At 44.3% G+C, this 12573-nt stretch overlaps 1 protein-coding gene across 1 annotated transcript in view; it reads left to right on the forward strand.

Annotated features, from left to right (window-relative positions):
* LOC133547903 (kalirin-like) overlaps positions 1–12573 on the forward strand; it is a gene marked incomplete at its 3' end in the record, with an annotated part of 63833 nt that overhangs the window by 12154 nt on the left and 39106 nt on the right. The window contains exons 3-19 of the mRNA XM_061893388.1: positions 7015–7089; positions 7162–7276; positions 7344–7536; positions 7623–7846; positions 7986–8304; positions 8382–8504; positions 9152–9343; positions 9409–9540; positions 9621–9755; positions 9826–9918; positions 10008–10130; positions 10217–10333; positions 10419–10493; positions 10578–10700; positions 10779–10831; positions 11004–11151; positions 11276–11433. Coding sequence (XP_061749372.1) covers positions 7015–7089; positions 7162–7276; positions 7344–7536; positions 7623–7846; positions 7986–8304; positions 8382–8504; positions 9152–9343; positions 9409–9540; positions 9621–9755; positions 9826–9918; positions 10008–10130; positions 10217–10333; positions 10419–10493; positions 10578–10700; positions 10779–10831; positions 11004–11151; positions 11276–11433 — 2398 coding nt within the window. The remainder of the gene's footprint in view (positions 1–7014; positions 7090–7161; positions 7277–7343; positions 7537–7622; positions 7847–7985; positions 8305–8381; positions 8505–9151; positions 9344–9408; positions 9541–9620; positions 9756–9825; positions 9919–10007; positions 10131–10216; positions 10334–10418; positions 10494–10577; positions 10701–10778; positions 10832–11003; positions 11152–11275; positions 11434–12573) is intronic.

Here is a 12573-nt window from a genome sequence, read left to right on the forward strand (position 1 = left end):
TTCTCAAGTTGTAGAAATGTTGTGTTTGACCACGGCGAGGGAAACATTTGACACAGTGACTTGTTTCTGCTCTGCAATGATGCAACACACAAGTGGCAGATGCTGAATTAGCAGCATGTCTTCACCCTTGCAGTTTTATCTTCTCCATCCATGCACACATGTACTGTATGTACAGTATGTAGCCATGCACACTTGTAGGTACAGTATGTAGCCATGCACACTTGTACTGTATGTACAGTATGTAGCCATGCACACTTGTAGGTACAGTATGTAGCCATGCACACATGTACTGTATGTACAGCATGTAGTCATGCACACTTGTACTGTATGTACAGTATGTAGCCATGCACACTTGTACTGTATGTACAGCATGTAGCCATGCACACTTGTACTGTATGTACAGTATGTAGCCATGCACACTTGTATGTACAGTATGTAGCCATGCACACTTGTAGGTACAGTATGTAGCCATGCACACTTGTACTGTATGTACAGCATGTAGCCATGCACACTTGTACTGTATGTACAGTATGTAGCCATGCACACTTGTATGTACAGTATGTAGCCATGCACACTTGTAGGTACAGTATGTAGCCATGCACACTTGTACTGTATGTACAGCATGTAGCCATGCACACTTGTACTGTATGTACAGTATGTAGCCATGCACACTTGTATGTACAGTATGTAGCCATGCACACTTGTAGGTACAGTATGTAGCCATGCACACTTGTACTGTATGTACAGTATGTAGCCATGCACACTTGTATGTACAGTATGTAGCCATGTACACATGTACTGTATGTACAGTATGTAGCCATGCACACTTGTACTGTATGTACAGTATGTAGCCATGCACACTTGTATGTACACTATGTAGCCATGTACACATGTACTGTATGTACAGTATGTAGCCATGCACACTTGTATGTACAGTATGTAGCCATGCACACTTGTAGGTACAGTATGTAGCCATGCACACTTGTACTGTATGTACAGTATGTAGCCATGCACACTTGTATGTACAGTATGTAGCCATGCACACTTGTATGTACAGTATGTAGCCATGCACACTTGTAGGTACAGTATGTAGCCATGCACACTTGTACTGTATGTACAGTATGTAGCCATGCACACTTGTATGTTCAGTATGTAGCCATGTACACATGTACTGTATGTACAGTATGTAGCCATGCACACTTGTAGGTACAGTATGTAGCCATGCACACATGTACTGTATGTACAGTATGTAGGCATGCACACATGTACTGTATGTACAGTATGTAGCCATGCACACTTGTATGTACAGTATGTAGCCATGCACACTTGTATGTACAGTATGCAGCCATGCACACTTGTAGGTACAGTATGTAACCATGCACACTTGTACTGTATGTACAGTATGTAGCCATGTACACATGTACTGTATGTACAGTATGTAGCCATGCACACATGTACTGTATGTACAGTATGTAGCCATGCACACATGTACTGTATGTACAGTATGTAGCCATGCACACATGTACTGTATGTACAGTATGTAGCCATGCACACATGTACTGTATGTACAGTATGTAGCCATGCACACTTGTATGTACAGTATGTAGCCATGTACACATGTACTGTATGTACAGTATGTAGCCATGCACACTTGTATGTACAGTATGTAGCCATGCACACTTGTATGTACAGTATGTAGCCATGTACACATGTACTGTATGTACAGTATGTAGCCATGCACACTTGTAGGTACAGTATGTAGCCATGTACACATGTACTGTATGTACAGTATGTAGCCATGCACACTTGTAGGTACAGTATGTAGCCATGCACACATGTACTGTATGTACAGTATGTAGGCATGTAATGTATGTACAGTATGTAGCCATGCACACATGTACTGTATGTACAGTATGTAGCCATGCACACTTGTATGTACAGTATGTAGCCATGCACACTTGTAGGTACAGTATGTAGGCATGCACACATGTATGTACAGTATGTAGCCATGCACACTTGTATGTACAGTATGTAGCCATGTACACATGCACTGTATGTACAGTATATAGCCATGCACACTTGTAGGTACAGTATGTAGCCATGCACACATGTACTGTATGTACAGTATGTAGCCATGCACACGTGTAGGTACAGTATGTAGCCATGTACAGTATGTAGCCATGGACACTTGTACTGTATGTACAGTATGTAGCCATGCACACTTGTACTGTATGTACAGTATGTAGCCATGCACACATGTACTGTATGTACAGTATGTAACCATGCACACTTGTAGGTACAGTATGTAGCCAAGCACACATGTACAGTATGTTGCCATGCACACATGTACAGTATGTAGCCATGCACACTTGCACTGTATGTACAGTATGTAGCCATGCACACTTGTACTGTATGTACAGTATGTAGCCACGCACACTTGTATGTACAGTATGTAGCCACGCACATTTGTACAGTATGTAGCCATGCACTCTTGTATGTACAGTGTGTAGCCATGCACACTTGTAGGTACAGTATGTAGCCATGCACACATGTACTGTATGTAGCCATGCACACTTGTACTGTATGTACAGTATGTAGCCATGCACACTTGTACAGTATGTAGCCACGCACACTTGTATGTACAGTGTGTAGCCATGCACACTTGTATGTACAGTATGTAGCCATGCACACATGTATGTACAGTATGTAGCCATGCACATTTGTACTGTATGTACAGTATGTAGCCATGCACACATATATGTACAGTATGTAGCCATGCACACTTGTACTGTGTGTACAGTATGTAGCCATGCACACTTGTATGTACAGTATGTAGCCATGCACACATGTATGTACAGTATGTGGCCATGCACATTTGTACTGTGTGTACAGTATGTAGCCATGCACACATGTATGTACAGTATGTAGCCATGCACACATGTATGTACAGTATGTAGCCATGCACATTTGTACTGTGTGTACAGTATGTAGCCATGCACACTTGTATGTACAGTATGTAGCCATGCACACTTGTATGTACAGTATGTAGCCATGCACACTTGTACTGTATGTACAGTATGTAGCCATGCACACATGTACTGTATGTACAGTATGTAGCCATGCACACTTGTACTGTATGTACAGTATGTAGCCATGCACACTTGCATATACAGTATGTAGCCATGCACACTTGTAAGTACAGTATGTAGCCATGCACACTTGTACTGTATGTACAGTATGTAGCCATGCACACTTGTACTGTATGTACAGTATGTAGCCATGCGCACTTGTAGGTGCAGTATGTAGCCATGCACACATGTACTGTATGTAGCCATGCACACTTGTACTGTATGTACAGTATGTAGCCATGCACACTTGTACTGTATGTACAGTATGTAGCCATGCACACTTGTATGTACAGTATGTAGCCATGCACACATGTATGTACAGTATGTAGCCATGCACACAAGTATGTACAGTGTGTAGGCATGTAGACATGTATGTACAGTGTGTAGGCATGCACACATGTATGTACAGTATGTAGGCATGCACACATGTATGTACAGTATGTAGGTATGCACACATGTATGTACAGTATGTAGGCATGCACACATGTATGTACAGTATGTAGGTATGCACACATGTATGTACAGTATGTCGGCATGCACACATGTATGTACAGTGTGTAGCCATGCACACATGTATGTACAGTATGTAGGCATGCACACATGTATGTACAGTATGTAGGTATGCACACATGTATGTACAGTATGTAGGCATGCACACATGTATGTACAGTATGTAGGTATGCACACATGTATGTACAGTATGTCGGCATGCACACATGTATGTACAGTGTGTAGGCATGTAGACATGTATGTACAGTATGTAGGTATGCACACATGTATGTACAGTATGTAGGCATGCACACATGTATGTACAGTATGTCGGCATGCACACATGTATGTACAGTATGTAGCCATGCACACATGTATGTACAGTGTGTAGGCATGTAGACATGTATGTACAGTATGTAGGTATGCACACATGTATGTACAGTATGTAGGCATGCACACATGTATGTACAGTATGTCGGCATGCACACATGTATGTACAGTATGTAGCCATGCACACACGCATGTACAGTACGTAGGCATGCAACACTGCTTACATTCACTCTGCTGGGGTCTGTATTTTATTTATTAACTGTAATGCTTTCATTACATTGCGTTGTTTTGTTATAAATTGCTGGCATTTGACACTTTGTCCAGGGACTAGTGCTGCCAATGTGCTGTATGTCTAATACTGACACATCTACAGAATTGTTGATGCGATCCCTGTTTTAAATAAGTTCATTTGAAACGCAAGATATGTATCTACTATCTTCAATCCGAGCTGCACACTCATTTCCTTACTTGTTGGCATGACGATATCACTTCTTAACAAGGTTTAGGAGCATCTTTCCATGAAGTGATACTAATGCATGATTTGTAATATTCAGGGTTAATTGCTTGCTCAGATGTGGTACTCTAATTGAATATTTAAGTGTGTGTTTAAAGCTCAACCTATTAATTTTGACCACGTCAGTTTTCACCGAATCTTTCACAAAGACATCTTGACATTTAAAAATGTGCTAAAATGAGGCCATGCACTACTATTACATCTCAGTGTCCGCCCTGAGATGGGCAGGTTGTGAGTCCAAACCCCGGCCGAGGGATACCAAAGACTGAGGACAGAAAATGGCACTCATTGCCTCCCTGCTTGGCACTCAGCATCAAGGGTTTGAATTTGGGGTTAAATCACCAAATGATTCCCGATTGCAGCCACTGCTGCTGCTCATTGCTCCCCTCACCTCCCAGGGGGTGATCTTGGGGATGGCTCACATGCAGAGGACACGTTTCACCACACCCAGTGTGTGTGACACTCATTGAAACTTTAACTTAACTTTTAAAGACTAGTTTTAATATTGAAAACATTAAGCATCATTTTTTAAAGATGTCCAAATGTTTCTAGTTCCTATAATTTGTCCTGAGGTGTATGTAGTATCAATCAATCAATCAATAAATCAATGTTTACTTATATAGCCCTAAATCACAAGTGTCTCAAAGGGCCGCACAAGCCACAATGACATCCTTGGCTCAGATCCCACATCAGGGCAAGGAAAAACTCAACCCAATGGGACAATGAGAAACCCTGGAGGGGACCACAGATGTGGGGAACCGGTGCAATGGATGTCGAGTGGATCTAGCATAATATTGTGAGAGTCCAGTACATAGTGGATCTAGCATAATATTGTGAGAGTCCAGTCCATAGTGGATCTAGCATAATATTGTGAGAGTCCAGTCCATAGTGGATCTAGCATAATAGTGTGAGAGTCCAGTCCATAGTGGATCTAGCATAATATGGTGAGAGTCCAGTACATAGTTGATCTAACATAATATTGTGAGAGTCCAATCCATAGTGGATCTAGCATAATAGTGAGAGTCCAGTCCATAGTGGATCTAACATAATAGTGTGAGAGTCCAGTCCATAGTGGATCTAACATAATAGTGTGAGAGTCCAGTCCATAGTGGATCTAGCATAATAGTGTGAGAGTCCAGTCCATAGTGGATCTAGCATAATATTGTGAGAGTCCAGTCCATAGTGGATCTAGCATAATATGGTGAGAGTCCAGTCCATAGTGGATCTAAAATAATAGTGAGAGTCCAGTCCATAGTGGATCTAACATAATATTGTGAGAGTCCAATCCATAGTGGATCTAGCATAATAGTGAGAGTCCAGTCCATAGTGGATCTAACATAATAGTGTGAGAGTCCAGTCCATAGTGGATCTAACATAATAGTGTGAGAGTCCAGTCCATAGTGGATCTAACATAATAGTGAGAGTCCAGTCCATAGTGGATCTAACATAATATTGTGAGAATCCAGTCCATAGTGGATCAAGCATAATAGTGAGAGTCCAGTCCATAGTGGATCTAACATAATAGTGAGAGTCCAGTCCATAGTGGATCTAACATAATATTGTGAGAGTCCAGTCCATAGTGGATCTAGCATAATATTGTGAGAGTCCAGTCCATAGTGGATCTAACATAATATTGTGAGAGTCCAGTCCATAGTGGATCTAGCATAATATTGTGAGAGTCCAGTACATAGTGGATCTAACATAATATTGTGAGAGTCCAGTCCATAGTGGATCTAACATAATAGTGAGAGTCCAGTCCATAGTGGATCTAGCATAATAGTGAGAGTCCAGTCCATAGTGGATCTAACATAATAGTGAGAGTCCAGTCCATAGTGGATCTAACATAATAGTGAGAGTCCAGTCCATTGGGGGGCCAGCAGGAGACCATCCCTAGCAGAGACAGGTCAGCAGCCCAGAGACGTCCCCAACATGTAGCATCTGTAGCCTTGATATCCGTGGGACATTCAGCGAATTGACAACTGACTCATTACAGAAATATGAAAGTTATTTTGGGAGGTGGAGCAATAATCACATTATAGAGAAATGTCATCCCCAAAATGTGGATTTAATGTTCATGTTCCTTAATATCTCAACTGCAATTGGCCATAGAAGGTCAGAGTGAAATATATCTTCATGATTGTTGTTGTGTAATCAGGTTCTTGAGTTCTGACTTTCTCTGAAGGCCTTTCAAAAACAGCTGGTTGGGGCTCAACACTGTGTGCACATCCAACATCAATTACTGATGACATATCTGCTCAAGCCGACAGCTGATGGACCAACCAGGTCGCTTATGGAGGCTTTTCATGGTTGACCCTCAAATACTTGCGCTGCATGCAGTGTCATTCTTAACAAGTCTTTCAGACAAGACTTCAAGGCCTGAAAAAGTATTTATTGCCAATTTAAGATCCCACACTTTATTCATCAACAAGTGGTTTTGCTGCTCTAATGTTAGCCACAAAGCCTAAGATTGAGCAGACCAAAGTCACGCCTGTGGGCACTAATGTATGCAGAATCTATATTTCAAGCTGCTGACAATGTGTTTGAAATTTTCAGTCTCCAGTAAAATAGACTGTGTCCGAGCCGGAGATGTCCTGACAGTGCTCAGAGAGAAAGTGGCCTTTGTGTCAGGTAACACCACTCATCGCTGCCTTTTGGTGCAATTCTGTATTTGGTCTGGTCTTGACCCAGTTCAATCTCCAGGCGGACGGGACAAACGAGGAGGGCCAATCTTGACCTTCCCAGCGAGGACTAACCATGAGCGAATAAGACAGGAAGATCTTAGTCGGCTGGTTACATACCTGTCAACCATACCCTGGTGCGCAGTCCTTTGTCTTTCCATCTGTCTGTGTATCTTTCTCTGCTTAGCCAGTCTGTCTCTGCAGCGAGGATGTTCGTGCACGAGGGTTTACAGTGGTGGTGGACATGCGTGGCAGTAAGTGGGACAGTGTGAAGCCGGTGTTACGGACTTTGCAGGAGTCCTTTTCCTCTAACATCCACACAGCACTGCTCATCAAACCTGACACATTCTGGCAAAAACACAAGACCAACCTGGGCAGTGCCAAGCTCAGCTTTGAGGTACCAGTGTAGAACTACTGTACCATTCTTACTAATTTAGTATTAATGCTACTTTAAGGTCTACTAATCTAAAAATATATTTTTAGACCAGCCTTGTGTCTGTAGAAGGTCTGGCCCGGTTGGTGGACCCCTCTCAGTTGACGTCTGATTTGGGGGGTTCATTGGAGTATGATCATGTGGAGTGGACCGAGTTGCGCCTGGGTCTGGAGGAGTTCTCTGGGGCTGCCATCCAGCTGCTGGCCCAGTTGGACCAGCTGGAGGATGGGCTGACTAACACACCAGAACCGCAGGATGTTGACGAGGCCCGCAAGTGAGAATGCAACTTCTTAACTGGTAGCGATTAGCTTTCTAGTTGAAAGTATCAAAATAGGGTGGCAAGAAATATTTCAGCAAAAGTGCATAGGAGGCTACTTCACTTCATGCTGACAATACCTTTCTCTTCCTGACAGAATCCTTGACGAACACAATCGTCTCCGGAACACTATTGCTACAGCGCCAGTTGATGCCCATGACCGAGAAGGAAAGAGCTTGCTTCAGCGCATGCATCTCAGCCTCTCCCAAGGAGATGGCTCGAGTGAAAGCGGGTTCGGGAGCACCGGCAGCTGGTTGTCAGGTGGGGCTGATTTCCAAAATGTGGCGCCAAAGGTTTTGTCTCTACTCGACCGGCTCCAGGCGGCGCGTAGTCATCTGTTGCAGAGCTGGAGTGACAGAAAGCTTCACCTTGACCAAGCACTGCAGTTACATCTGTTTGAGCAGGACGCCACAAAGGTGAGTCTTGCCCATGTGGTTTGTCATATGGCGATGACCCCAATCATGCTACATTACATACCCCCTGTCCACTGCAGATGTCCGAGTGGATCGCCCACAGTAAGGAGTTGTTCTTGCAGACTCTAGTGGAAGTAGGTCAAAACCACCAGCATGCTGTCAACTTGCAAACCCAACACCAGCACTTCACCTCCAACGTGATGGTAAGGGTGTGAAGTCAGTGACCCTTGAAGTGAATTATACCATGTACCATTTTCCTATATGATTGTGAGCTAGCATGTGTTTGTATTTGGTCACAGAATCCTTTAGAGGTTTATTCTACCAAGGAAATATGGCCTTAGATAGCTTCAAAATTGTACTTGTCCATCACAAAATCTCCAGAGAGTGGGGGCTATTGCTCCCAGAACATTGGGGAGCAGTTGGATTTTTAAAAGAAGTGTAAACACAATAACGACATCTGGTAAGAGTTACGATCAGGGGTTGGAGGTCACCCCACTCCATAGAGCAAAGTGACAACACCCAAGTGTTGTACGCATTTGTACTAACAAACTAGTTGTTGTCCAGACTGAGCGGCCCCACGGATAGAACGACAAAGAGTAACTGTCTTCATTGTAAAAGGTATTTAAGGACAGTTGTCCAAGAAGACGGCAGAAAAGTCATCTGGCCGATAGTCTTTCTCCTGGAAGCTGCGGTTCCAGTCTGAGAATCTGTGAAACAAAAAAAAGCTTTTTTTTGACAATTCCTCGTTGGCGTCTTTTTGGCTCATCGCCCATCAAACATCCAACAGCCTCTTATCTGAAGTGTTTCAACCTGTGCTGACCTCACTTTGTCTGTGTGCATGTGTGTGAAGAATGGCAGCGTGAACGTGGACAGTGTTGTTACCGTAGCAGCCAGACTTGCTGAGGCTCATCACTACGGGGCAGAGAGGATTTCCATGGTGTCTTCACGGCTCCAGGAAGACTGGAGGTCACTGACAGCAGCATTGGAGGAGCGTAGTAACACATTATCCATGGCGACTGGCTTCCACCAAGGGGCTGAACAGGTGACCAATCAATAATGAACTGCTGGCCAATACAGCTTTTATGGCTGACATGTTTGGTTTTGTAGTTCCATGCAAAAGTGGACGCGTGGCTTCAGACCTGTGCGGAGGCATCGCTGCCCTCAGCAACAGCTGAACTGGATGAAGCTGTGAAAAAACACCAGGAGCTGAATGAGGAGATTTCTGCCAACTACACCCAAGTACTTGTCTTCCTGTTGATCTGTCTGTGTGAACGTCTCATTGTCTGCGGCTCTGTCTTCTCAGCGGTATGTATGTGCAGGTCAGCGAGAGTGGGAAAGCCTTGCTGGATGTCCTTAATCGCTGCACGCTGAGCGACACCGATGACAAGTCACCTCAACTCAACTTTGCTGCTACAACACATGGCATCATGGGAGTTTTGCACCAGGTGATGCAGGTACTGCTGGCTTTCTGTGGAACCATTACTGACTAGACAGACAAATGTGGACTAACTGAGTGTGCTGCAGGGCCAACATGACGTGGAGAGTGCATGGCAACACCGCAAGCTCCGCCTGCACCAACACCTTCAGCTGTGTGTGTTTCAACAGGACGTCAGACAGGTGGGACGCCTACATGACGGCACCATTTGACTTTCTGACTATTAAGCTCTTTCAAATGTTCTGCCGCTCCCTCTACCGGCGTACTGCAGGTGTTGGACTGGGTGGAGCAGCATGGCGAAGTTTTCCTCAACAAGCACGGTGGTGTTGGGAAATCGCTGCATCGAGCACGCGCACTTCAGAAACGACATGACGACTTTCAGCAAGTTGCCCAGGTGATTCAATTCTAAAAGTAAAATGCTATTGCTAATTCTGTTACAAATGCTTCCCTGGAGAGTGACGTGATTGATGTATGTTTCAGAACACTTATACTAATGCGGAGAAGCTTCTTGAAGCGGCCGACCAGCTGGCTCAGTCTGGGGAGTGCGAGGAGGAAGAAATCTATCAGGCGGCGCGAGACCTGGAGCTTCGCATGCAGGTTAACTAACTGGTGGATTGGTGTGATGCCGGAAAAGCAGTCGCCATGGATGAGTTCATGCATATGTGTGCGTGCTTGCCTGCAGGCCTTCATTCAGAAGGTGGAACAAAGAAAGACGCTGCTGGACTTGGCCGTGTCTTTCTACACACACACCAAAGAGGTCTGTAAAAAGTCATGCACGAAACCAACTTGGCCACATTTTTTAACTGGTTCTCTCATACATAACCCCAACACACACACACAGCTGTCATCTTGGATGGAGGGGCTCCAAAAGCAGCTCTCAGCTGACCTCTGCCTTGGTTCTGAATCAGTGGAGGCGCTGCAGACACTCATGAACCAGCAACAGCAGCAGCAGACCAACACACAAGTAATAGTTGACCTCTGACTTCAGCACTAATCCTCTCACCACATCTCTGCCACACTAACCCTGCCTCCAACCCCACAGGAAGCTGCCATGAGTGTTATTCGCGAAGGGGAAGACCTCATCCTGCAATTAAGGTAGAGAAGAGACCCTAATATAATATAGCATCATTTACCAAGATAGGTGCGCTCGTTTCCCTCAACTGGTGGCACATGCCAAGATGTTTAGGAATCATGGGCATTTGTGGCATTTCTTTCCACCTCAGTGCATGCAGGTGACGTTAATCACAAGTGCCTCACATTTCTTTAGGCCTCATGGCAGCTCAGTGGCCCACGTGGAGTCCGTGCTGCAGCAGCTGGAAGAGTCCCACGTGCAGCTGGAGGAACTCTTCCATCAACGGAAGATTCGATTAGATGTTTACCTGCAGCTGCGCATCCTGCAACAGTGCATTCTAGAGGTATTATTGCAGCCTTGCAAAAACCTTTAAATGTATTGTTATCATTTCAAGGATGATCTTTTTTAATAGTTACTTTTTTCTTAAACCCTACACTGTTCCATAATAAATGTGTGTGGTTTCCTAGGTTAACGGGGAGATGGATGCTTGGAAGCAGGAGCTCCAGAAACAATCCCAGGACTTCACTGCTGAGAAACGTCTTTCTGAAACAAACCAGGACAAGCAATCACGGCTAGCTGAAGCTAGCCCAGACGCGCTTACGTTAGCACAGCAGCGCATTCACAGGTAAACACTTTCTTGTGATGTCAGAAGACTAAACTGTTAAGAATCCAAATAACAAGCTGTAAAGAGTTTGTACAAGCTATACAATTGCTCATACTATCGGTGGATGTGTTGCGGGTGATCTGTAAGACTGCATTGATAACAAGTGCAGGCCGCATTATTTCAATGAAGATTTTGCCTGGACTGTAATTCCATGGCATCATGTTCCAAGCCATGGACTTTTGCAATCTTGTGGAACATGAAGCACACAACTTTAGTGTGCGACACCTTTTCTAGGCAAAATAGGAATGCTCCTATTGTGCGATCAAAACGCATTCCGACTTTTTAGCATGATAAAGGTGCGCTGTGTGAGAAACAAGGCACTAACTACGATACCGCGCTGGAATGATTCAGAGGCAAAGACATGCAGTTTTTTCATATAGGAGATACTTTAGCTATGTGCACATGGGAACATTTCATCACATTAAAGGCCTTAACGGAATAAAAATGCTTCACGTACACACGCCTTTCAGAATATTCAGACTTGATTACATGGGTTCGGATCAACATTCGATCCCGATCGAAACAGGTGGTTTATGCCGAAAGTCAGTCAACACATCTTCCAAAATTCAGGTTGGAATTATCCTGAGTGCACATGTCTTTGATGTCAGCTATACTCTGGTGGTTAAGGGGAACTACATTTAATAGTCTCGGAATAAAAAGTTCAAGTAGCAATGATTGTCACACACACACTAGGTGTGGAAAAATGATTCTCTGCATTTGACACATCACCCTTGATCACCTCCTGGGAGGTGAGGGGAGCAGTGAGCAGCAGCGGTGGCCGCGCCCGGGAACCATTTTTGGTGATTTAGACCCCAATGCCAAGCCTTGATGCTGAGTGCCGAGCAGGGAGGTAAATGCTCCCAATTTTATAGTCTTTGGTATGACTCGGCCGGGGTTTGAACTCACAACCCACCCATCTCAGGGCGGACACTCTAACCACTCGGCCACTGAGTAGGAATGAAGCGATTGTCTTGCGGCTGTCTCCCCTAATCCAACGTGTCCAGATGTAGAGTTATATGCTGTTGACTTTGTTGTTTTAAAACGAGACTAGCAAAAAAACAACGATGGCCTGGAGTTTCATGTGTCGATTTTATAATAAAA

This window comes from Nerophis ophidion, unplaced genomic scaffold (assembly GCF_033978795.1).
Source record: "Nerophis ophidion isolate RoL-2023_Sa unplaced genomic scaffold, RoL_Noph_v1.0 HiC_scaffold_262, whole genome shotgun sequence".
In the NCBI taxonomy this organism is placed as follows: Eukaryota; Metazoa; Chordata; class Actinopteri; order Syngnathiformes; family Syngnathidae; genus Nerophis; species Nerophis ophidion.